At 36.9% G+C, this 27,304-nt stretch overlaps 1 protein-coding gene across 9 annotated transcripts in view; it reads right to left on the reverse strand.

The window, feature by feature from the left end:
* LOC129721535 (adenylate cyclase type 2) overlaps positions 1–27,304 on the reverse strand; it is a 178,339-nt gene that overhangs the window by 33,952 nt on the left and 117,083 nt on the right. For 8 of the 9 annotated variants that reach the window (XM_055674234.1, XM_055674230.1, XM_055674231.1 and 5 more), the window contains 4 exons: positions 8,457–8,615; positions 8,209–8,341; positions 2,625–3,087; positions 1,896–2,128 (listed from right to left, as the gene is read on the reverse strand). In XM_055674234.1, coding sequence (XP_055530209.1) covers positions 1,896–2,128; positions 2,625–3,087; positions 8,209–8,341; positions 8,457–8,615 — 988 coding nt within the window. The remainder of the gene's footprint in view (positions 1–1,895; positions 2,129–2,624; positions 3,088–8,208; positions 8,342–8,456; positions 8,616–27,304) is intronic. The other variant, XM_055674233.1, reaches the window with a different exon arrangement.

The following is a 27,304-nucleotide window of genomic DNA, read 5'->3' on the forward strand; positions in this document are numbered from 1 at the left end:
ATTTATGTATAGGACATTCAGTCTGTATGACTCGTTCAAAGACGGTGTAGAATAAAATAAAATAAAATCTTGATATAAATTCGGGGTAAATTAACCAATTGTGGACCCCTTTTCCTATAGTGGACCACTCGTAAGAATAACTCAAGTTTCGCAAACACTTCAGTGTTGTTAAGAAAACCGCTATCGGGAAACACCTTATCCAGCCAATCTGCATCAGATATATCACCCTACGAATGTTTCTCGTGATTCTAATGCAAATTTGCTGAATAAAATTTTTCCCGATGGAAATTAACCTATAGTGGACCCCCTTGCTTTATTAACCTATAGTGGACCACCCGTCAGATTACATCAATTTCTCTTAACATGAAACGAAATTTATAGAGGTTTATGATGCAGATTGGCCGGATCAAATATTTCCCGATGAAAGTTTCCTTAAAATCCCTTGAATTTTCGCATGAATTAAACTAATCTGCCGGGTGGTCCACTATAGGTCAATTTACCCTATTCATCCCTCGGGTTTTCGCGTAAATTGACCGGTGGTTCACTAAAGAACGTATGTAGTTTTACCCTAATAGTTCACACTTTATTCACGACAAATGCACTAACGGCTGATGAGTGGTATTAATATAGGGTAACTTAACCTATAGTGGACCCTTTTCCTATAGTGGACCACCTGCCAAAATAACTCAATTTATGCGAGAATTCGAGGGATATTCAGCAAACTTCCATTGGAAAATATCTTGTTTAGCCTGTCCGCATCACAAACATTTATAAATTTTGATTTATGTAAAAAGGAATTGAATTAATCTGACACTATAGGTTAACAAAGTAAAGGGGTCCACTATAGGTTAATTTACCCTATTTAAATTGATATCACAATATATTAAAAAACCTAGGGTAAATTAGCCTGTAGTGAACTCGCTTTTCTGTAGTGGACCACTCGTCAAAATGACTCAATTTCTTTTAACATAAATCGGCATTTAGAGTGAAGGGGTCTACCTCTCCTATAGTAGACCACCCGCCAGATAAACTCAATTTTTGTGAAAACTCGAGGACTTTTCAGAAAACTTACGATGTTCGAATGGTTTGAATTCTGAATGCGAGCGAAACTATGTGGAATGGAGACAAAAATATTTACGATGCCAGCTGAAACAATTCCTCGCACAGTGTTTTTTATAAACTTTTAGATGAAATTTCGCTGATGATCATCTTGTGTGAAGTTCTTCGGCGATTTATCTTTGCATTGAGCGGTGGGTGAACATTTTCTGAGCATGATTTTTCCTTATTGACTTACAACGTTGACTCGAAAAACTCCAATGACTTCATGGTAACACCGATTGAATACCTCAATTGTCAACGATGAAATTGATTTTACACGTGGAAATTAAACATTCCCGTGGTAATAAATTTGACTATACAATGTATTTCTATCAATAGATTTTGAACAACTTCAAATAGGAACACTGACGCATCATTTGGAATCATTCCAAAAATAGGTTTTGAGCCATTTCGTTTCATTCAATGCAACAGCTTCAAACAATACACTGCGGAATAACGTGAATTTCACGACAGAACAAATCGTATCTATTTATAACCGCAGACTTTATTGCTGGAATATCCTATTCTTGTATTTTTTCCTAGATCGCGTAAAACACCCTCGTGGCTCGATTACACCATTTGCACATTACGCCAGTGTCGACAAATTGGTTTTGGTGAAATTACGTTCGTATCCTAGATTGGAAAGAGAAAATTTTTCCGGACGGTAAGATTTTCTTGTACAATATTCTACTAACATTCGATAGAATTTACGAGTGCCTCTTTCACGTTCTCAACCCCTCGGGACCACTATACTAATTGGAGCGAATTTATCGCTGCCATGGGAGCTCACCACTTACCGCTAATCCGATGTTTCGCGCCATTTTCGAGTCGGTTATGTTCGCGAACGGTTTGTCCGCACCCCAGCATTCGACGTATTTGGTCATCTTATTGGACGGTCGGTTGCGCATCAGTGGCCCCGGGGTGGCTACCATCGGCGACCGCAGGCAGTCGATGTTGGTGATGGACATTTTACGCATATCACCGAATATGGAACTGGTAGATTTCCGCCGCTCGGCAAACGCAATCAGGCCTGTGAACGTGAATAGAACGAAGCGGGAGACAGAAGAGAATAAAGTGGTTGAAAGAATAAAGAAAGTATGAAAAAATCGATTATCGTTAGGAATGTTTACAGGACCAGATGTGAGATGCTTCGGTACCAAAATGGTCCACATGGTCAGGTTGACTATGCGTCGCACATCTTCTATAATCGTATTCCAGTATCTTTAAACCCCGAGGCGGAAATCAGTTTTGCCAACATTAGCGAGTAAGCAATCCGGAATAATAAAATTCCAATCACGATGCAAAATTGTTGTCGTTGGGTTCAAACCCCAACAACGTACCCCAAACAAACGTGCACAGTGGGATGCGGGTAATTTAATAAGGATAATTCAGCATTCAATACTTTTCGTTTCAACATAGAAAATTATACCCAACGGGAAGAAAGTTTTCATGCAATCTTCCAAATACATGACGATAAACATTTGAAACTTTTTACGGTAGTGTCTCTCTGTGCAACAGTTACTCACCTTGCACCGACAATTTCCGGCTGCCGACCCGTTCGGGCAGATGTCCGTTGGTGGTGATAGGCTCTACCGGCAGTGTGAGGCAGGATTTTTTGCTCGGCTGCTGCTCCCCGTCGTCACCGTTTTCAGTCGTTTCCTCGTTGATTGTCTCGGTGGTTATGGTAATGCTGGCCTGCTTGATTAGTGGCGATGGAGAAGGTGGCGGTAACGGATTTACCGGGAGGCTGGGGACTACAACGGCCAGGGTTGGAGGTGGCAGCAATTGTTCTTGCTCTTCGGGAATGGATGCGTGGGACCGCCGCAAGTCCTCCGGAGTTTTGGGTGTTCGTGGCGTTTTGGGTGTTTTTGGGGGTTCACCCAACGAAACGGTGTCCAGAGAATCCGGTTCGTTAATTTGGATGGTGGTGGGCGACGGGGTGTGCGCGTTCGAGATAGGTGATGGCTTCGGCAGGTCGTTTGTCGCCTTCTGGGTAAAGTTTTGTGCGAAACGAGAGAGAGGGTGAGAAAAAGAGAAAAAATGAATGTAGTAAGCTGATCAAATTGGCCTGATGCGGCAGGGAAATGCGGCTGGCGTAGTTTGTAATTATGATGTACATGCGCAGGTGTTTTTTTACGAGCAGTTGTTTCGAGAAACAGGTTTACTGATGAAATCATGTTCGAGCGTAGGGTTCGCCTTCGAAACGAGTAAAGTTGAGTTTAATATTTCATAGATACAAATACACGGGTTTGCCCAAATTCCACAGCTTGACGTTATAGTACAATAAAAATAGTCTTCTACAGTAACAGACTGAATGCCCTTTTACGCGAAAGCTTTTTTTCATCGGAAATTGGTACTGAAAACAAATTGGTAGATCAAATTATTTTATTATCCCTTTAGCTCTACTGGACCCAAAGTAATTTTCACACTCTGTTCCGGTTTCCGCATATAGACCAAGTGAAACGAAATCAAACTTTTTTGTTCTCTCTCAGTAATATGAAGCTATATTATAGGACTAACATATGTGCCACATGTTTCCGATTTCATCGGCGTGATACGTCACAGCAGCTTTGAATTTTATTTGGTAGGCCGCAATACAACCTGTTGCGCCCCCGGAAATTCCCAGTTACAAGGACAGTGAGCTCGTTTCTGACACCGTTTTAACTTAAACGTTTCAGTTTTTTTCGAGACAAACAAGAAATCCGCATTTGTTGAAGGTAAGACCGTCTGAAAATTCTTAGACATAGATTTTAATAGCGATAAGTTATTAGGTTTTCGTACAAAAAGCAAGCGAAGGGCGGAGTATATTCATGACTAAAAGGAGGAGAGAAATGTTTTTCAAAAAAAGTGTACTAAATAAATAAATTAGATTGACTAACTTCTTCCGAGCCACGCAAGATGTTCGTATAGGTGAAAGTTTTCGTTGATTTCTCACCCTGAAAGTGGTGCCCAACGTAATCGAGTCACCACCGATGTCGCTGCTATGATATTTCTGTCAATTGTGTTTCCAAAATTGTGGCAGCACGAGCACATTCTCCGTTTGCATTATCCATGCAATGAAGATATAAAGGAATTCGTTCTTGTGAGTAAAGCTTAATAGAATTATTCGGCAATTTAAAATTTCGAACACATTGAATGAAATTAGTAAATGTGCATAAATGTTTGAATATTTAGTTAGGTTTAGTTAGCTAGGTTAGGTTTTCGTATACAGCTCCGTTTATTTTTGACTTTTGTTGAACAAATTCTAAGACATAGCGCACCATTCTGCACAATAGAATAAAACTGATTTTATTCAAACATTGAAAAGAAAAGAAACTTCACCACAATATACAACGAATGCGGAAGGAAGTGTTGTTTGCCCGTATCCGTAAAGCGGTATTTTTCCCACAGCAGATGCCATTTTCAGATCAGCTCGATTTCAACTATCCAATGTACCAGCAAAACATGTAGCTGCCTTTTGCAGGTTCCGTTTTATTCGTCCCAAAATGGTTCTTTAAACTCTCTTCGGACTCAGTTAACCGTTAGATAACAACCGTTCACTATGTTATTACTTAACAGTCGATGAAAATAGCTTCATTTTCCTCGCAGCAGTTTAATTCGTCGATTTGCGGACTAGAGAGAAGTTTAATTAAAATTTTCCCTGTGTCGCTCCCGGCGAAACACAGGAAAACGACTTTCGTGGTGCTTTTAACTGGATAATTAACTCGTGGTCTTGCTTTAAGCGAATTTGTCGTAATTTTCGGAGGAAAATGGGCTGACTTTTCGGTTTGCTATTGGCCACAATACGCTGGCTGTTTCGTGGAATTCTCCAAAACATTGTTTTGCAGATACCGTTAACTTAACTTTTCGTTTGAATTTGTTTATTGTAGAGTTTTTTTTATTTATTCGAAGATTCCGAAGAAATCTTGAAATAAATTTACTTTGCAAATATGAAAAAAAGGTTTCCTAGATTAACACAAGTCTAAACACAAGAGAACAAGATGTTGATTTTTGGAACAAACTATATCCACATTTCAAGCTCGATTTCATCAAGTTTTATAAATAATTTTGACGTAGGACTACGTCTTTGTTACCTATACTAAGGTCATTTTCATTTTAACTAGCGGAATTCTGTGAAAATTACAGCCAATCTTCTTCAATTTTCACTTCCAATGAACACAGCGCCCTTTAAAACACACTATAATTTCATCCTTGAAACGAGCTGTCACACTTCGATGAAATAATTTATGCGCAACGTTCACGGTCACGCAATAAAATCTTCTGAAAATTCAAACAAATGATATTCACTGAATCTTTGGTAAAACGAAAATCACGTTATCAACGCGACGCTTGCTGTCGTTTTTATAATAAAACGCTAAAATTTCTTTCGTGGCAGCATTTTCCTTATCCACCCCTAGATGCGTAAGGCTAATGTAGAGTACAAAAACCGTGTTTACAACATTACAATTCACAAAATGAAACTCAGAACAATAAATTTTCAGAAAATTTGAAACAGTGAATATCAGACGAATACGCTTTCACTGCGCCTGACTTTCATTTTTTTACGAACACTGAAAAATGGAGGAAGAGAGAATGAATGTTGCAGGAAAGTGAAATATTTCTGTGGCTATTTTTCACTTTCATACAAAAGCGCTGGAATTTTTCCACAATGCTTCAGAAACCAAATTCAAGGGGGGATTCTGATCTAGAGCTCGATGGCAATATTTTAGAGAAAAACTTTCTTTTACAAAGTTGTTCCATATGCTGAAGAGCCTATTGAAAAATCATCAAAAATTGGGGTGACCCAAATTTTCGATGAAATCAGGTATCTAACTTTTTTATCTTTGTGTGTAGACAGGAGAGAAATTTGTTCTACAATGTTATAGCTCCGTTGATTTTAAGCAACTTTGTAGAAAAAAGTTTTCCTCTATCTTTGAAAATACCCGATTAAAATTGAAAAAACACTTTGAATTTATATTTTAAGAAATTAAAAAAAAAAGTTATATTCATATTAGAGTAAATTTAGTTTGAAAATATGACGAATAATTGTAACAATTTTAAATATTTTGCATGTAAAAGCACATAGGTTTTTGTCTTGGTATTTTCTTTTAAAACTAGTAGTAATTAGCGACAATGAATATAAAGTTTTAAAGTAGAATTTTCGCGAACAATGAACCAATCACGTTCGAGCACACCTAGCACAGACGTCATAAGTAGACTCGAACCGCCTGCTGGATATCTTTATCTATGGAGAAATTAATTGATCATTGTTAAAGTTTTCTAACTAAGTTTTACAATCTGAAAATAAGTTCTGACAGAGAAAACGATAAAGAACAGATTGATATACCACTGTTTGAATTTCACCCAACACATTCCGAGTATTTCCTCTGATCACACAGGCGGTTCCTGAAGCTGCTTAGAATATGTTCCCTACCCTGTATCTTATGAAAATGAAAACATATAGAGAAAAGTGAAAAGTACCAACTCACATTCCGACCGAACAGAAGGAAATAAATACAAGTCATTAAGGGCAACGTTTTATTTTGCCGCAAATATTGCTCTCCCACAAATTCTTTGAAATTCGTTGAACTACATCTTCATTTACATACTTTGGGAGTACTTTTCGACAATAGTGCTGCAAATACTTTCGCCAGGAATGAATCAATTTATTGATGTACCTTATGAGAATTGCACTCTAGAGAGTACTGAATAAATTTAAAATATAGCCCTAATTTTATTTCATTAGGTTCGGAATTACATACGTACCACATCCAGAAACTACTTCAAAAATTCCGTGTATAGTTAATAAACTGCTTGAACTGATTGAAGTTTCAATAATGCGTGATATGCCATACCTGCGGGGAAATGGAAGAAAGCATATCAAGAAACCTAAACTTTCGTTTTTCAGAAAGATATTTTACCGTGACATCAACATTGCGTGATAAGTTTTACACATTACTGTCGTTTCATCTGCATGACACATGGATAAGTTATGCTACTTAATGTTTTACGATGGCTGTGGTACGAGAATATTAAAATTTCACTCGAAAAAAGTTTTAGCTGTGGTCCTCACTCCATCCAAACATACTAAAGGATTTGTTCATCGAGCCTTTATAATACCTCATGTTGGCATACAAAAACGGGACGAAAATTGAAATATGAGTAGCTTCAGTATAGGTATAAACATTTTCTGATGCTGGTAGTACAACAGCAACATGAGAGTAGGCATTTTAACAACTCAGCCACAGCAATCTTGATATGAAAATGTTGATACACCAAGGTATGGCATTTGTGATGAAAGCGCAGAATCCACAAAAAAATTGAATAATTCATACAAAATGTCAACCTCTGGTTCACCCTTTCACGTTCCTCCACCTGTATTTCAATCATCACAGAAATATTTTGTTCGCAAGCACAAAGAATGAGTCTTATAGAGACCTGATTTTCCGGTCCACGTCAAACTCATCACGACACAAGGTTTATGGAGAAGAAATTACCGAATGTAGGACTGGCCTTGAGAAGCGAAGAAAATGTAGCTTGCTCGAGCAGGTAAATGCCTACAGCTTTTCTCGGTATAATCGGACAAGTCCTGCGGGCAGCCACGAAACATCGTAAACATTTAAGTTAATGTTCGTTTCATGTTATGGTAAGCGACTTTTTCGCATCATGCAGAGCGGAAAATTACTTTGGCGGATTATTGGGCAGGCTAATTGGTTATTTTTGAATTACAACCTATGGAGTATTACGTCATTTTGAGGGCGATCCTTCGAGATTTGTGATTTTCATTATTTTCGTGCTGTGTCTTGAAGATTCCAGAAAGCGTCAACGATTGACAGACAACATAACGAACTGGAAAATTTATTCAACTGCCAGCAGGGAAATTCAACACAATCCAATATAACCTATCAATGCGGTGTTCCACTTGTAAACGAAAAGACTCACGGTGTACTGGGAAACAACGATGAAAAGTTCGTTCATAACATAGCAATCTCGTATTTCTTTCCGCTTATAAATGGATTATCTTCTACCTATCAACCTTTAGACTTTCTACGTCTGTGTCGTTGTTTTCGCTACTCCAGCAGCTGTTCGTTTCCGACTGGAAAACATAAGGTTAGGTTCGGTTTGACTCACCTTCGGAGGTACGATGAGATATGTTTCAATTTTGTGATCCGCTAGATACGATTCTCGGCTGGCGCCTCCTCCAGGTTCGACTTCGAATTTATCTCCCAAATAATCTAACGTTGCTTTCGTGATGTGAACACGTCTGTAATTGAGAAAAATGAAAAACAAAAAAGCGCAATAAGCAAGATCGTTTGAATATTTGATTTTTGGGCTTATTGAATATTTCCCTGCTTCGTGGAATCTTTGATTGTTCTTACCCAGCTACGCCTCCACTTTCCATATGATTTGCCAGGGTAACGTCGTCGCTCCACACGTCGAACTGCCACTTGCGTAGTCCTAGCACCCCGCACAGCACATTGCCAGTGTGAATTCCTATACGCATGTCAACGTTGAATCCTGTCGCCTCGCGGACGAATCTGTCGGAAACAATTGCAATGATGAAACTATTTGACATACCTAGGTGGTACATAATGTGACAATTTCATGACTGTTCAAAAAAGGTCACCTAGTTTTTAAATGCTGAAGGTCACGAAAAGTTGGTTGGAGTCGTACAAAAAACTGTTTTAACATTCTCGTTGGCGAAGACCAACTTCGACACAAATGAACATGATATGAATATCAATGATAGAATCATATAATGAAAGTTACAAAAAAAGATCCACGCAATAAGAATCGACGGGCAACATTGTATGGAAAATGAAGTGTACAAAAAAGTGACTTGTGACTGCAGTGTTAAGGTTATTAGGTAAAAATGTTACGCTCATGAATTAGGTTCAAGAGTTTAACGTAATTAAATATCTTTCTTTCAACGATGCGCGATTAATCACATTAATCCTTGTGTGATTAGTTCGCGTAAAATAAGATGGATAGTCGCCAGCGTGTCACCTACTACAATAAGCCCATCTAATTCTTCTTTCATCAAAACATTGACTTTCGGCTGGAAACAAGCGAAGCGGTGTGTTACTAAAAAACGGCCAACAACGTGTCAGCATTGTGATCCGCTCTGATGGACCGCTAATGAGCTGTCAAGTGTTGCTGCTTTTGAAACCGGAGGGACTCCGGTCCGTACGGCTGGCCAAAGCAGTTGAACGCAACGGTCTGCCGTTAAGATGTAATTAAATTTTATTTACCATAACATATACAATTTTAATGAATCTAGAGCCATGTTTGGCAACAATTTTTGCCCGTCACCGTGTTTGTAACCGGAATTAACACTCATATTTTTAGCATGCGTTTTGACGTATAATTTCCGTTATAGCCGGTTTATGTCAACCGAGTTCTGTCCCACGTTCGCTTTCGATATACAGCGGATATGAAATGGTAATATTACATCCGTGATGTCGATTTAAGCTGAAGTGTTTTTTCGTCGTCATGCTTTCGATCAATGTTTGTATCATTCAATCACAGTATAATGCTTTATGCAGTGTCTTGTTCTGTTGTTTTTATTGCTATCGTATTTTTATAGGAGCAATTTTACGTCAAATAACGGATGGATTAGCCTCGACTATTCTCAATTTAAATGGAAATTTGCATACGATTTGGGTATAAAAATTAAGTATCGATTTGCAAAGTTTATGTATTTCGATGTTATTCGCATCTAAACGATATATTATATCTAGTGTTCGACATCGGACCGGGTAGGGTCCGGTAAAAGTCCGGTCCGGTCCGGTCCGGTCCGAAGTCCGATCGGACCGAAACCTTTAAAGTCCGATTATTTTACGGACCGGACCGGAACGGAGCCATCCGGACTTCGGAACGGACCGGGTAATGCTCTCCGGACTCCGAACATTTTCGGTGAAATAAAGAATTATTCAATTTAGGTCATAGAACGCAGCAAGTTGTTCATTCTTTTTGATTTTCTTCGCTGCTTTTATTACAGTCAAGCCATATGGCCTTGTTCGCCTTTTTAACCTGTAATGCTTTAATTAATCACATGGTTCTTATAAAATTAGAAAGACATTGATTGTTACATTTTTTTCTGCTTTCAATTTTGCTCCTGATATCACTTCGCAACTAGTGAACAACTGATAGACTCGCACAACTTGTCTTGAGTTTGTGCTTAATTGAATGCCATCGGCATGCTCAATCAGTTTAAGCCGTCCTGTGTGTTTCTGTGTCGAGTGTGCCACTCGAAAACAAATTTTCTTTGGGACGGGACGTCGTCACATCACGCAGAAACAGACTAAGTAGGAAAAGAATCCGGCAGCTACTTTTACTAAAATTTTAGCTCAAAGAGGACTGGTAGCAGACTTTTGTTTAGAGACTTGGTCTCTATTTTTAAGCTATAGTCTCTGAAAAGTCTCTTTTATCAACGAGAGGTCTTTATAGTTTCTTTTTCAAATAATCAAGCGATGTTGAAAGAAGTATCTGTTGTGCAACAGAAAATTACATCGGGAAAAAAAAACGGCAAATACAAATTAGCAACATATTCTGAATAAGGCAGACTCTCTCATTACAATTTTTTTTTCGCAGCGATCAAAAAAGTAGTTGCCGCTGGCCAGGAGTGCATTGCTTTTATAAAGCAGAGGCAAAGCCCAGGTAATACACTCCGTTTCGGAAATTGAACCATCTGTTTTTATTCGGCTCAGACTTCGCAGCCAACCGTTAAGGCTTAAATACACACACGGCGCAATGACTCCTTCTCCATACAAAATAGAAGGCGTGAACGCTATCCCGCCTTCCATTTTGTATGGATAAGGCGTTATTACGCCGTGTGTGTACTTGGGCCTTTACTGCCCCTGTTTACATAGTTGACGTAAGAGCCAAAATGACCAAAATGCACTTTTTCATTGATTCAGCTTCCTTTCCCTAAGATACATACACTACAAACGAAAAGAAAACTATTTTGTTCTGAAACTTTTGAGAAATATTGGAAAAACGTTCTGGCGTAACTGCCAATTGGTTGCAAAAACTGGCGTCACTCCATACAAGGTGCAATTGTCTATGTTAAGTCGTTTTATTCAACTGTCTAATTACTGTCTGTTTGCCTAGGTTAAGTCGTTTAATTCGACAAATATTCCATGGAAAGGGGAAAAGGGGGATTGAAGTCTTGTATTGTACATTAAATATTTTTACAAACACTCTGCCTCAGGAAGGTCTAAAGTCACCGTGTCCTTTCCCCCTACTAGTGGATATCCGCATCAGATGAAATAATTAAAACGTGTGTGTATATTACGGTGGGTAAACTCAATCGATTTGCCAGAACGTTTTTATGGCTCTATTTGGGGCCCCAAACAATCCTTACACTACCGGAAGTGGATTGATCGATAGCCCTTTAGGAAGAAACATGCGAACAAGTTTTCCTATACTAATTTTCATACAAATTTATGTACATGCATATGTAGTGCACCAATCAGAGGCACGAGTAATCCATATCCGGCAGGTTCAGCATTGTCTGGGGGCTTAAACTGAACCAAAAAAAAACTTTGTCCTGGCTCTGTGCTGTCAAGTTTGCATTTTTCCATGTAACGATTACCCACCTTAGCGTAAATGTAAGTCTTTATGCATGTGTTTGTGTGTGTATGTGTGTGTATGTGTGTGTGTTTGTGTGTGTGTTTGTGCGTTTTTGTCTAATTGAAACTGCCGATGGACAATAACTGACGTTTGACCGAAACACGATTGATAAAACTGAATCAACTGCGAGGCAGAGTGGGAAGTAGTTGAGTTTTTACGCCAACTTATGCGAACAATCTACGAGAAAAATGCATGTTTATTCGCATAAACTGGCGTAGCGGTTTTTCTAGAACAATTACCACGGCAGACTCGTTTAATCCATGGGGCCTATATTAAAACATCAATCTTCATAAAATTGACAGAATATATCGTTGAAATTGTGTCCCAATATAATGATTTGGGTAAAAATAACAAAAAAGCGTTTTTTTCGCAATGATGGTGTTGGTTGTTACGTCAACTATGTAAACAGGGGCAGTTTAGGCCTCTGCCATGGTGAACGCGAACGCGAGCGATGGGGCGAGAAACTTGCCGTAGGTAAATAAACAGCTCTCTTTACGGCTGTTCATTTACCTACGGCAAGTTTCTCGCCCCATCGCTCGCGTTCGCGTTAACCATGGTAGTGGCCCTATAGTGTACAGAACAATTGCGAGGCTAGCGATCCTATTGACTCTAACAGTCTCTCTCTCTCCCGAATCAGGATTCGAACATACAACAGCGCCAAGGCGCTCGATTCCAACTGGGAGGCTTTTTTAACGCAATTTTTCGAACAATTCGAGAGAACAGTAAAAACATGTGACTAAAGATATAATTTAGGCCAGGCCACTCTAACGGGAAGGCAGAAAAAAAGGATATTTCAAATCACTGAGACCGAAATGGGAATCGAAATTTTTAAATCACCGAGACATGCAAACCGAGAAATTATACTTCACACCGGGAAAATCGACTTTCTGCATGTCTTTAGTTTTATTTATTGAACCATTTCTTTCAACGGAAGTATCAACGTGAAAACCTGTGAGCCAATTGGCTTAATTCTGCCTGTTCTGAAAAAGCTGGTTGTTGGTTTCAACCAAACTCGACAGCGGCTTAACAGCAAGACCTGCGTAATCAAACTTAATTCTGCTGTAACAGCTGTTATCATAGGCGCCAACTTTGGGGGTTTTAAAAGCATTTTTTGCCCTTCCTCCTCCCAATAATTTTTTAACATATCATTTTACAACCATGCACTTCCCGTCAATTCAAACACGAAAAGGAAAAAAAAAAACAATTTTATAGCCCGCTTTGCTTTGTGCAAAAAAAAGTAAGCTACGAAACTGTCTATCTAGTTAAAAAAACTTATTTTGAAAAAAATCTGTTAAGACCGAATTTTTTTTTAAATACTACTTTTTGTTGTTGAAAAAAAATCAGTGTAGGATCTCAAAATTTATTTTTCCAATTTTTTTAAATAAAAATTCAGAAATTCCCTAGAAACTCTTGTTATACAGAACGGATATGGTTCATTTATTTTATTTATTTATTTCGTCAAGCAAATATAGACTACAGTTATAATAATACAATGTTTTCTTATATTCTATACATTATTTCCAGTAGTTAGTCGTTTTTTTATTTGATTTCTGCCCATGGTGATATTGATATTTTCGCAGTGCTGATTATAGTGACGCATCATGCGATTTATTGGGCCATTTTTTGAGTAGTTTGTTCTGTGAGAATTTTCCGAAAATATTTTACGATTTCTTATCTGACGACTGGGTGCATAAAAATTCAGTTGTGATAATAATTGAGTAGATTGCACGCGTTGAGAAACAATGTCCTTGATAAAATAAGGCATTGAAAGATCGCGGCGTTCTTTAAGTGCTTGTATGTCTATAAGCATGCAGCGTGCTTCATATGATGGTAAGGGAAATGATGTCCAATTTAGCTTACGAAGCGCGTACAAAAGAAATTGTTTTTGGACAGATTCAATGCGTTCTTCATGTGTGGCAATATAGGGATTCCATACAATGCTACAGTATTCCAGAATTGGTCGGACGTATGTAATATATAATAGTTTGATTGTATATGGGTCTTGAAAATTGTGGCCGAAGCGTTTTATAAAGCCCAGCATACTATTTGCTTTGTTGATAATTGTATTATAATGTTATATGAATGTAAGTTTGGAGTCTAAGATTACGCCTAGGTCCCTTACGAAAAATTTTGTTTCAGTTCCGTATTTTTCGAGCTTGAAGAGCAATAATGGTATGTCGATTCTGTCAAATGCCTTGCTAAAGTCCGTATAAAGAGCTTCTACGTGGTTACCGTCGTCCATTACAGTCAGAGTGAAAGTTATGAATTCCAAAAGATTTGTGGTAGTTGATCGGCCTTTGTAAAAGCCGTGCTGTTGAGTTGTAATTTGGTGTTTTACTTGTTGAAAGATTTTTTCATTAATCATTAATTTCATTAATTCATTAATCATTAATTATTGATTCAAATAATTTTGGAATGCATGAAATAATGGCAACTCCACGATAATTACGATTGTCAGATTTAGCGCCAGATTTGAAAATTGGCACTAAATATGAAGTTTTCCAGAGTTCTGGGAAAATTCCATTCTTCAGGGACATGTTAAAAAGGTGTTGTAAGGGTGTAGATAATTCTTCTGCCAAGTTTTTGAGAGAAATTGGAGCTATTCTGTCAGGTCCAGGACCTTTCGTAGCGTCTAAATTTTTAAGTGCGTTTTGAATTTCGAATTCAGATATTTGATTGACAGATAAAGAATTCGAAAATTCAGAAGTATTCGCGGTCGCGATCTGTTTCTTCATATGTGGTGTAAATTTCTTGAAAAAAAGTGGCAAAAAGACTACATATTTCATTACTAGTTTGTCCTACATTACTGTCAAGATGCATTCGTGATGGAAAGTTGTTACTTTTTAGTTTGATTTTTACGTAATTAAAGAAGTTCTTAGGGCAAGACTTGATTTGATGTTCGATTTTACGATTATGTTCTTCATGTGCAATTTTAATGGCTGCGCCAAGTTGACAGCAAATTTTTGGTAATTTTGAAGATTTTCGCTATTGTTGTCTTTTTTGTATATTTTATGTGCTTTTTGTTTTCTATTTTTTAGGTGCTTCAATTGTGGATTAAACCACACTGGATATTTGTTGGTGTTCGTTCGTCTTCTTTTCTTTAGAGGTACATTTTCTGATATAATTTGATTAATTATTTCATAAAATTTTGTTACTTCTTCGTTGACATTTCCTTCTTTACAAATTATACTACGCCAATTTATTATGCGAAGTCTACGTTTGACTTAATCGAAGTCAGTTTTGTGGTATTCCGGTACATCCTCGTACTTGCAGTCGCTGGGGTACGAAGTGTTATTCATTACTATTGAATTTGAATATTGAATTGCTGTGTGGAATGCTTCATTTTTTCCAGATGGGAGTCAATGATGCATCTACACAGAAGTCTTCAGTGCAGTTTGTGAATAATAGGTCTAAATAAGCATTTTGTTTGTTTTTGACATGATTGATTTGATATAGACCGAGTTCTGAGGATTTGCCAAAAAGATACTGCAGTGTATCGTTTTCGCCTACGACTGGGAGTAAGATAGATTCATTTTCAATGTCTACAATAAAGTCTGCATTACGTTGGTTGAAGTCGCCATAGGCATGCAGTTTTACTTCTGGTTTCATGTTAGACATAATTTATTCTAAAGTTTTAAAAAATAATTCATACGAATGTTTATGAGCATGTTCCGGTGGAAAGTACACGGAACAGAAGATATGTTCTTCGCCAGCAATAAATGCTTTGGCCCATACGTGTTCAAATTCTTTATATTTGTCGGATATTATTTCTTCAGAAGTAAAGTCTACATTAATGGCAATGAGGACTCCACCGCCTGACTTTTTTTGACTGGTAGACAAATTCCGATCGTGCCGGAATACATTATAATTGTTTCCAAATACTTCTTCGCTTCTTACGCTTTCGTCCCAGCTACTTTCAGTTCCTAAAATTATTTTAAAAGATGACGACAATAGATTTTGTTGAATTTCTTTCATTTTGCTTGGGCTTTTCATGCGATTGAAATTCTGACAATAGATAAAAATTTCAGTCGCATTCTGTCGAGGAAGCGAAGAAGTGTTAGTCAAGTTATTACTTCTGTTAAAATATAATGGTTCTGCCTCAGAAGAGGGCGTCCTTACTTGCGAAAATTTGTACTAATTTTATTTACACTTTCGCGAAGTTGTTGAAGACGGTGCGTGCGTTCATTTGATAAAAAATGACGATATGATTGAAGGTCGGCTACTGCTTCGGCTGGCGTGAGTCCATATTCCTGATGGACTTCAATAAAGACGCGTTGGAGTTGTTCTGAAGATATCGGCAGTCCTTCGGATGCGAGAAGCATTCTTATACTGGTTGGTGTCATTCCTTCTACGCATACAGATGATGGTTGGTCCTTCATGTATGCCAGATATAGGCGTGTAATATGCATTACTTTTGGGTCGTGGAGTCTAGCCTTCAAAAAGCGCCCGTCGCCATTCGATGATTGCTGCGTAAGTCGGACGATTGGTGGACGCATGGGGTCAAGTTCAAATTGGCTGTCTTGCGGTGCTGATTGTATGCTGGCGTTGCTGGCAGGAGCCGGTGCAGAATTTTCATTGTTTGTTGCATTTTTTTCTGTCCGATATGGGTTGATAGTTTCGCCTTTTTGGAAATTTTTAAATTTTGATGTTATGTCTGAATTCGGCGGCCCAGCAAATTGAACGCGTGCAGCTGCCAGGAGGTCTTTGTCCGAGGGTAGTGGTTGTATTGGCATTTCAGCAATTTGAGTTTTCTTTGAGTTGCAGGCGAAATGGTTTATTCCGTGTTTATAGGTGTTGTTACTTATGCTGATTGGGTTTGAGTTTTCCTGCTGACGTTTGCGTTGCTGCATACGTTTACGAGCGGCCTTTTCTGCTTGCTTTTCCTGCATGCGTCTTTTACGCTGTCTGGCGTCATATTCAGTCCAGTCGCGTTTCCATACTTTTTTTATTGCCAATTAGGCGCCAGCCTGATGTGAAAATTGGAGTACGGTGTTCTTCTGAGTCCGATTCTGGAAGTGGCAATGAAAGCGAAGTTCTTCAGCCAGACTGGGATGATTGTCTGTTTTTGGCTGGAGTGAATTCGATTCTTTGAGCGCTTTTAATTCATTGATTAGTTCCTGCGCCGTTGTACTGCAGTTTGTTTTCTTATTTTGTATAGCTTCTAATTGGTGTTCCATATTGTCAATTTTTGATTCTATATTAGTAAATGCTTTTCCAGGTGCTGTTGTATGTTCATTGTGTGCTGCCGATTTTCTTTGCTAATGTCCGATATGTCCGATATGGAGTCATGGCCAAGTTCGCCGAACAGCGTCGAAATGCGATTTATGGTTTTTGCCGACGCATTGTTTGTGTTGATATTTACTTTTTTAATTTCCGTCTTCAATTCAGAAAGCAGTGTATTGATACTGTCCAGTGTGTCGTGCGTTATAGTCAGTTTAGGAAGTTGACTGATTATTGAATGATTTGATTTGATTTGTGATTCAATACTTTCTGTTAAAATTTTCTGGTGCTGGATGAGCTTCTTCAGTTGGAGTTGGTCCATGAATTTTTCCTGGCATTCTATGCATAAGGGCAGCATAAATGAACGCAGTAGTTATTCTTGGTTTCTACGGGTTCCTACGCAGGCAGCGTGGAAGTGCCTATTGCATATTCCTTCGCATTTCCGCAGGAAACGGTTGTCGGTCGAAGTACAGTTGGTTATGCCACACTTTTCCATAGCACTGATTAAAAATTGTTACGCGGCGAGTACGAATTGTCGAGAAAAGGTTAGATACACGCGGTAGCGCGATGGTCAAAGATTGTTTATAAATAAATAAATTGTTGCTTACGTGCACTCGCGACTCCGTCAAGGTGTAAAAAAAATAAAAATACAAGTTAATTGCGGAGCGAAATGAAAACGCGTCCGCGCCCGATGACTGTTCGTGGCGAAAAAATAACAGGCAAAAAATGTGAAACTGCAAAATCAAAAGAAAAAAAAAATTTGTCAGATTTTTTTTTCTTTTCAAGAGTGCCACTGTTGCTTTTTCAGAAGTGTTTTAGGCAACTGAATTTTCTATTTAAAAAACTTAGTTTGAAAAAATATGACATGACCAATTTTTTTGAGGTCACTTTTTGTGTTAACTTTTTTTCAGTGTAGGATCTTAAATTATTTTTTTTCAGAATGTTTTCAGACAATTCGTTAGAAGTCATTCCTGAACAACTTATATCCAACTCATTAAGGTAACACGGGGCTAGTTGAAACAATTTTCAATGTTCAACTTGAAAGTTACCTAAAAAATTCCAGAAAAAGGAAGTTTGATTTATTTGTTCTAAACATTAATGATGCTTTTGAGTTATCGAAAAAATAGTAGGGCAAATAGCAACACTAAATTTTGAAGTGGTAAATCTCGCAAATCGATTCGGACCATGATGGATTCTAAACGAAGATAGCGAATTACGATGTAGAAATAGTAGATTCGAATCTTCGTTTAAACTTGCCCCAGAGGCGAAGATGTAAGGAGCAAACTGAAATGATGAAAATCCTTGCTGAAATAAAGACTCATTGCGATTTTTTTTATATAATTACACTCAATCAACACAGAATGTTCAACTGACAACCAGTTTTTCGGTAAAAATGTATAACATAATGCTTTCCCCAGCAAATTTAACCTTTTGTAGAAATGTTTTCACTGAATTAACTAAGAGCTAAGAGTAAACAAAAACACAACTTACGCATAGTAACTTCAATGTCTTTGAACGAATTTGACAGTTGGATTAACCATCAACAATAGAAATGATGGCTCTTATTTCATCTTGCCCGGATTTCAGCTTGCTTTCGTGTACCTTACCGTACTCCCAGAAGGACACAAAAAAATTGCTAGGAAAACTTTTTTCCTTGTTCAAATGAATTTTGGGCAACTTAATTGTCAATCTAAAAAACTTATTTTAAAATAAATTTGAAAACCCCGTTTTTTAACATAACTTTATGATTAAAAAAAAATTAGCCTAGAATCTTGAATTCAATTTTAACAATATATTTCTTTAAAAGTTTAGTTTCTTTTCTAAAAGTCATCCCTTGACAACTTTTCTATATCTCTTGTTGTAATTCAGAAATATCGATTTATTATTAAACATCAGCTCTTTACAAATGTTAGTACAGCAAACATTTTCTAAAGTTACTTCGGTTAGTAAGGCTTCACACCTACAATGTTTCATTGACTTTTGAGTCGAGTTGACGTGAAATCCTTCTCAGATTTAGCGAGTTTTTGAAAAACTCTCATTTCGTTTCCTTTTTACGAAATTTTTGGCGTGATTTTTACGCGCCTTTTTAACGCGAATATTGAAATTTTTGTGGTTTATCACGCGGATTTTCAGGTTTCCTCGAAATATTTTAAATAACACTTTCTGTAAATCATTTATTCAAAATGTCGGATTAATTTATGGAAGCAAGAAATCGTTAGAAGGCAGAAGTTGCAAACGGTTGAATTAAATAGAGCGAAAATTGTGCAGAACTTAATGCAGGAACTTGCTCAAGTCGATGAACAACTAAAAGCGATAGAGGTGAAATAGTTTTCATAGTTCTATAACACTAGTTTTTATAGTTTTTTTTCGCTAAGTCTGAATTTCTTCTTTATAAATTTATTTTTATGGTCACATTTTGGTCTCTTTTCGGTTTCTTTCTGGTCTTTTTTTTCAGACATTTGGTCTCTAAAGTTTCTATTTTCGAGTCACTCAGTCGATACCAGCTCTGCTCAAATAAATGTTCCAAAACTAGGAAAATTGTAGAACCAGCTTTTATTGTTACTAGACTCCAAATTTTTCAATTAGAAAAAAAAATAATATAAAAATAGGAAACCAAATTGCAAAATATAGTTTGTATAGTTCTGATTTACCCAAACACTTTCCAACATGCATAAAAGTCTTTATGATAATTTTTTCACTAAAATAACGCTCTCGAAAAAACTGGTAGCTTTTGCTCCCGGACTTCGGACCGGACTCCGGACCGGAACCGGAACGAAGCCAATCGGACCGGACCAAAATCGGACCGGAACGAGCTAGTTCCGATTTTTTACCGGACCGGACTGGACCGGAACGCGGACCCAACGTTTTCGTTCCGATGTCGAATACTAATTATATCAAACAGAAGAAAAAAGTTAGGCGCCATATTGTAGTAGAAAAGTTATTCTTAACCCTCTGGTGCCCAGTGCCGCCTTTAGTCGGTCGTCAGTTGAAATTCTTGAAAGCTTCAATTAATACTTAAAAAATGTTTATAAAGATTCATTGTGATTTTTTCGAAGTCCGTCTAAAAATTAATTTAGGCACTAGAGGGTTAATTGAATACAATTTGATATAAAGTCAACTTCAGTCTATATTGATTTCGAGAGAGATAGTCGTCGATTTTGGAGCAGCATCGTTGCAAGCTCTTTGTTTGACTGTTTACATCTCTCAGCTCAACTGCCAAGCAGAGATGCCACTTATAAAAAATTTGTATTTATTTTTGGTAAATCTAACAATGGAGAATGACAGTATCAAGCAGAAAATGTTGATTTACAAAAAATTTTGTTTAGATTTGATTTCACTGGACAGTCCAGAACATCGATTTAGCGGTATTTAATTTTTTGTTTAAAAACGGCTGTTGATAGGTTTGTAGTTTTTTAAAATGATATTTTATGTTTAGGAGGCGCTTTGGTTTACAAAACAAAAAATAGGGTAACCCTATTTGTACAACTAATGTTTTTGTTGAAAAAGATACAGTTTTGCTTGTTTTAGAAAAGTTGTAGATTCACTTATTTTGAACAGTTTTGCCAAAGAAAGCTATCTGATTTATTCTCCGGCACACAGTGCGTTCAACATATGAGGATTTAGGACAAAAGTCAAAATCTTTGTGAAAAGCTGTTTTTACGCACAACTTCTATCCAATATAGTGCGTTATAGTACGACCAAATTATGGACTAAAGAGTTCAAATAGTATAATGCCACAACTGCTATCATTGTGTTTATATGATCGGCTTACAACTGATTTGCTTACTGTAATTAATAAATAAGCTCTTTTGATGAACAATTATGTGTAGATGAAACTCATTGTAGTATTCATTTTTGACCTCTGATACCAGATTTACGAATCTTAAACCTCTTCGGCCTTGCGAATATAACCCTCTCAGCTAATCTCGAGGCACAATGCTGGTCGAAACCCGGCTTGAGACTCTCTCTGTTAGTGTCAGTAGGGTCGTAGTGCTAGGCCCAAAATTGTTCTGTAGTATGATAAACAACAGCTCGAGCCACCTCGGCTCTAGCTCTTAATAAGTCTCAGAAGAAATCCGAATTTTTGTGAGGCCTTGTTTTCTTAAAACATTCAGAGGTAAAATAATTGCAGTTTGTAAAATGACTCACGCCCCACTGGAAGGTGATGGTGAAAAAAAAGTCTTCACTCTGACTTCCAGTCTGTTATTACTAAAACGTGTTGTCTTTAATGGCTTATCTCTTCGATTTAAGATGATGTCTTTAAAAGCATCTTCTAATTAAAATATTTCCATCATTGTCGAAAAAATGGCACCATTTTTACTGCCGGTCGGTTGTCAGGTGCGCAAGCTGATCTACGGAAATTCGAAAAAGTTCGAAATTCGCACAAATTAGCATTTTCAGTTTATGCAATTTGTTTCTTTGCCTTACTAAGCAACTTTTATTATAAATTTCAGATTGGTAGAATATGCTAGTTTTTCAACGACTTCATGAAAAATTTTGATTTTTTCAGTTTTTTTTGTTTGTACACATTTTTGTGTTCATCGACTAATCAACGGTGTTTTGCAATAACGTATGAGGAAAAAAATCCGAACAAACTTTCAATTCCAAATTAAAACCTTGCGCAACTTATTTTTCTATACTTGTTTATTTATTCAAGTAATGTAACTCATTAGCAAACCTCATAAGAGAAACTCGGCTCCACATTGCGCTGATTTCCTGATCCTCTGGGGTACTTGCTTTATAGCTTTTTGAATTCCGGATGTTTCAATTGTTTTGAGCTCCTTCTTGATTTTTCTACCAAACAATCGACGATTTTTGTTCTGTTCACCTTTATGGTAGACCATTCGCTTCAAATTTGTTCAAAAAGTTTCAATAAACTGTTGCTGTGGCACATTTTGAGAATTGTATCCTTTCGGACTCTCCCAGCTGGTCTCGAGGTACGTTGCTGGCCTAACAAGCCGGTCGTCGTAGGTTCGAGTCTCGGCTCGGGAGAGACTGTTAGTGTCAGTAGGATCGTAGCACTAGCCCCGCAATTGTCCTGTACACTTAACAGTTGGCTGCGAAGTCTGTGTATAATAAACAGAAGGTCGAGTTCCGATACGGAATGTAGCACCAAGGCTTTGTTTTTTTATCCTTTCGGAATAAACCCGATATTGCCTTGCCGCGAATCCGCTAAAGTTGCTTTGGCATAGTTTGACAATACAAGGTCTGGCCAAAACACTACTTTATCATTTTTATGGTACTTATATTTTAAGTTTTAAACCCATTTCATGCAGATACTTGTTCACCGTTTTTGAATCAATCGGATATTTATTGCCCAGCTCACGATATGATTGCGCCGTCCGACCAGGCGTTTCCGCCCTCAACTTCGCTCGAACTTTGCTCTCTTGCAAAGTGCATTTTCGTCCGCAACCAGATTTTCTTTTGAAGGTTCTCGAAGAGATTGTAAATAATGTATATAAATGTTTTTTTTTTCTATATCCAAGATTATTAGAATAGTGGAACACTTCACTCTTAGATTTTTCTTTATTTCGCTCACAAAAATTGCAAATAAATTTACGACGATCTTCTTCCGATCACGCCTTTTTCCCAACTAAGCGTCATTTGACAGAATCGACTAGTCGTGTTACCAGTTATATAAAAGTGGATCTTCATTTTGTGGAAAAGGATTTTTCGATTTGTGCAGCACTTCGGAATCGTAGACCAATTTAAAAGTTGTTCGGATTTTTTTACTCACACGTTACCCATCACTCAAAATTGTATAGAAATAGATTAAACAAACCATCATCAATACAGATTATTTTAGGTTCGTTCAAACAGAGAGAAAGCTTCGAGCGTCAATTTAAGACATTTTCTATAAATGTTTTTTTTTCAAGCACTGACTTTTCGTTTCCGTTTCCGTTTCCCCTGACTACGTGAGTTAGAGATGTCAGAAACTTGCACGAACACACTTATACAATGTTAGAAGTTTGCACTAAGAAAGAAGAATAGGTAAAACTGTAGAAAAAATCATCAATTTTTCTATTTTTGTCTGTTGGTCAACGCACTGCGCGGCATGATGAATTTGATTGTTGGTTAGGACACAGACAAACAGACATGCCTCTTGAAAAAAAAATCTTGAAAAATGTTCGTCCGTCCTTCATGACGCGCTGGGTTCAACAAGAAAAACCGGTCAAATTCCAAAAAAATGAATAAAATAATAACTTGCATGTAACATGTATTGAGAAATTCCAAACAAAACTGGAAAATTAAAACTGGATTTTGTTTGAAATAGAATAATATCTACCACAAATTTAGATATGTTTTACAGAGAAGTACGACCTCCGAAACGTAATCCATAATTTTAGTTTGTATTTGTATTTGTATTTGTATTTATAATTTAAAATCATTGGACATCTGGGTCTTTATGAAATAATCTTATTCTAACTTAAAGTAACATGGAACACAAACGCTGACGAAAAGCAACAGTTGACAAGTTAAAATCAAACAAATCGTATGCCTCCTGGAATCTTCTGCTTATAGAGTTGATGGGATCATTTGTACCATATCTCGTATTCCTAGCAGTGGCTTGAATAAGTTGCCTAGGCCGAAGAACACGTGTGGGTGCATAAAGTCGCATACGACTCAACAATTCAGCACTGTCGATTTCAGCCTTAAGTATTTTTGCTCCAAAGACTGCTTGACAGATTACACGTCTGCTGTGAAGTGGTTCGATACCGAGCAATGCGCACCGGCTTTCATATGGCGGGAGATTCAGTGGATCACGCCAGTTCAGGTTATGAAGAGCACGCCTAACAAACTTACGTTGCACCGACTCAATCCGCGTGATCCAAGTCGTTTCATATGGACTCCACACAACAGCTGCATATTCCAGGATCGGTCTCACTAAAGAGCAAAATAAAGCTCTCACACATGTGGGATCGTTGAAATCTTTGGCAATTTTCATAATGAATCCCATTTGCCGATTGGCTTTGTCAATTATTGCCGAGTAGTGGGACTTGAAAGAGAGTTGGTAATCCAACAAAACACCTAAATCCTTGATTTTCTCAACTCGGTTCAACTGTTCACCTAGGATCGTATAATTGAATGTAATGGGTTGTTTACGTCTTCGGAATGTTATCACGGAACATTTTGCAACACTCAATTTTAAAAAGTTTAAAGTGCACCAATGTTCAAAACGATATATTAGTTTCTGCAACTCTCTACAGTCAGCTTCACATCGTACCACAAGATACATTTTCAAATCATCGGCATAGATGAGTATACCACCATTTCGCAAAAGAATTACTACGTCGTTAAAGAAGAGCGTAAACAACAGGGGTCCTAAAAGGCATAATTCAAAAAGACAAAACCTGATAACTTTTTTGTGAATGAAACAGCGTTTTCAAGTATTCAGAGAAAGTATGCACCTTCGAAAGGTTTAAAAGTTACTGTGTCATACATCGGAATGTGGCATAAAATGTCTTGCGAAACAAAACTAAGAGAATGATATAATTTGAAAAAAAAGGCGTGGTCACTAGAAACATGGATATAAAATAAACATCGCGAAACCAATAGATTTAGGGTTCATTTTTCAATTAGTGTACAATTGCCTGCTATTAAACTGCTATTAAACTAAAACTTAGAGGAAAACTTCAGCTATCGACTGAGTTATTAGTGTTCAAGACCTGTTTTGTGAAAGTAACAATGCATGTATTCGAAAAAAAAAAAATACTTGGCACGTTCAATTTCACACGGTTCTTAGCTATAGAAGCAAGGTTGTGACAAAATAAATAAAAAATAATTGACTTTCATCTCAACTTTTCATGATTGTTCTCTTCTAAAAATATGCCAACTGTTATATCACAAGTTAAGTGTCAAGGATGCCTTTTCGATCGACAAAGTCTTGGTGCTACATTCCGATTTGGAACTCGACCACCTGTGTTTATTATATACAGACTTCGCAGTTAACTGTTGAGCAATTTTCCAAAAACGGGGAACCAATTTAATCGACCATTTTTGATTTGGCTGAAACTTTGCATCGATGTTTTTATGGGCAAAAGATGCCATTTTGTGCTATTGGTTCGATTTTTTGGAACACGACTCATTTTTGGGAAGCCATTTAAAAATGCTATTTTGGGAAAGTATTATTGATAACAAATATTTTTAGAGCCAAAAAGGTTTGTTTGATCGGGATGACGTCTTCGGCAAAGTTGTAGAATTGTTATTTACAACTTTGCTGAAGACACTATGCCAATAAAACAAACCGTTATGGCTGTACAAATATTTTTAATTTTCAATAGAGCACTCTAGGGGGAATTAAAATCTTTTTTACAGTCAAAACGGTTTGTTTGATTGGAATAGTGTCTTTGGCAAAGTTGTAGATAATAATTTTATACTTCCATAAAAATGAACCCTGTGAAAAAAATATAATTTTTTTTCATAATATCATCAAATTTTTAGTTATCAACTTTTTTTCCTCGATTTCTCCATAATCGGACTGGTATGGAACCGGTTTAAGTAATCTTTTGTAGTTTTTTTTAAAAGTAGATTTAAAATAAATGAGATTTTTCAAAAAACTGTTCTAATTTTTTCTTTTAACCTAAAAAAAGTTGTTTAGAGTGTATATTTTCTGCGGAAAGATAAAATTATTACCTACAACTTCGCCGAATACGTCACACCGATTAAACAAACTGTTTTGGCCCTAAAAATATTTAGGCTCATCAATACCTTCGAAAAATAGCATTTTTTAATAACTTTTCAAAAATAAGTCGTGTTCAAAAAAATTAAACCAACAGCACAAAATGACATCTTTTGCCAATAGAGAAATCTATTCAAAATTTCAACCAAACAAAAAATGACAATTTAAAAAAAAAATATTAAAACTGGGACATTTTTGTGGAACTGCTTATGTGTTTTATGTTCACCAAAATCTTGAAGGCTCTGAGAAAATGAAATGTTTTCCTGAAAAATCTAAAAAGTGACCATAGTTGAGAATATGTTCACTTAGAGCATCTTTGATTGTGAAAATATTAGAAAAAAACCGTTCTTTCGAAGAAATCGAAATTTATTTCTTCACTTTCTTGTGACTGTATGGACCAAATAAAAGTTTCGTCTAGATTCTCTAGGGTTTCTCATAGTTGTGGATGTCTTCGGTAAAGAATCCTCAAGAGTGCTCTGTCTATGGCACTAATAGACATGAATAAGAATCATGTAATAAAAATCCATCGGAATCGAAACCTTTCACTTCAATGGATTTGAAGTATTGGAAATCATCAGATTCGCTAGTTCACTAGTTCACGGAGATATTCGAAGGCATCCCGGTTTCATTGTTAAGATTCAGTCTTTTTTCACTGTCTTCTTAGAATACCATTTCTGTTGCTGTTTGTTCGTGATACCTATCTGCGCTAGCAGTCCGGTAATCACATGAGGAACGTATTGGCAACAGAGTATCACAAAAAGAAACAAAAAAGTACGGGTCATTCCATACGAAGTGTACATGCCACTTGGACACGACCATCACAGATTTTGTTTAAAGTTGGGGGAATCATTCATCTACTGTCTCTTTGGAAAAATCCCAATTTTGGTGTCGATTGGAATACCCCCCGCTCTCCAGGACACCCCTCTTTATTGCAAAGTCGCGCAATTTTTGTCGAAAATCTCTTTTTCTTCTTCTTACAATTCATAGACGTAAGATGTCCGAAAAATACCGATAGATAATTTTTGAAGAAAATAAACCAAGGAATCCAGAAAAAATAAACCAAGAAATCCAGAAAAAATATAAGTTTTGACCGGAAGTGTTGCCAGATAAATTATTTTTGTATTTGAAAACTAAACTTACATTTTTCGTCAGATGCAGCCATTTTTATTTCAAATTTGATAAACTCATCGTGTTCCTTGGAAAGTTTCACATAAGAAACAACTATCATCTCGAGGTAATATGAGCCAATCTCGGGATATAACATTTTTACGCAAAAAGTTGTAAATTTCATAATTATTTTATTTTATAATTTATAGATGAAGACACCCAAAAAATAGTGATGGGTGAATTTTGAGGATAATAAACCAAGGAATCCAGAAAATATATTGTTTTTGCCCAGAAGTGTTGCCAGATTGATTATTTTTGTATTTTTAAATTAAATTTGCATTTTTCGGTCAATGCAGCTAATTTTATTATAAATTTGATGGTTTCATCGTGTTTCTCAGAAAATTTTCCGTAAGAAGCACTTACCACTCCGTGGTAATATGAGCCAATCTTGAGATATAACATTTTTACGAAAAAATAATTACGAAATTCAGAACTATTTTCGTGAAAATGCTATATCTCGAGATTGGCTCATATAACCACGAGATAATAAGTGTTTCTTACCCAAAATTTTCCAAGAAATACGAT

The sequence above is a fragment of the Wyeomyia smithii genome, chromosome 2 (assembly GCF_029784165.1).
Source record: "Wyeomyia smithii strain HCP4-BCI-WySm-NY-G18 chromosome 2, ASM2978416v1, whole genome shotgun sequence".
Taxonomy (NCBI): domain Eukaryota; kingdom Metazoa; phylum Arthropoda; class Insecta; order Diptera; family Culicidae; genus Wyeomyia; species Wyeomyia smithii.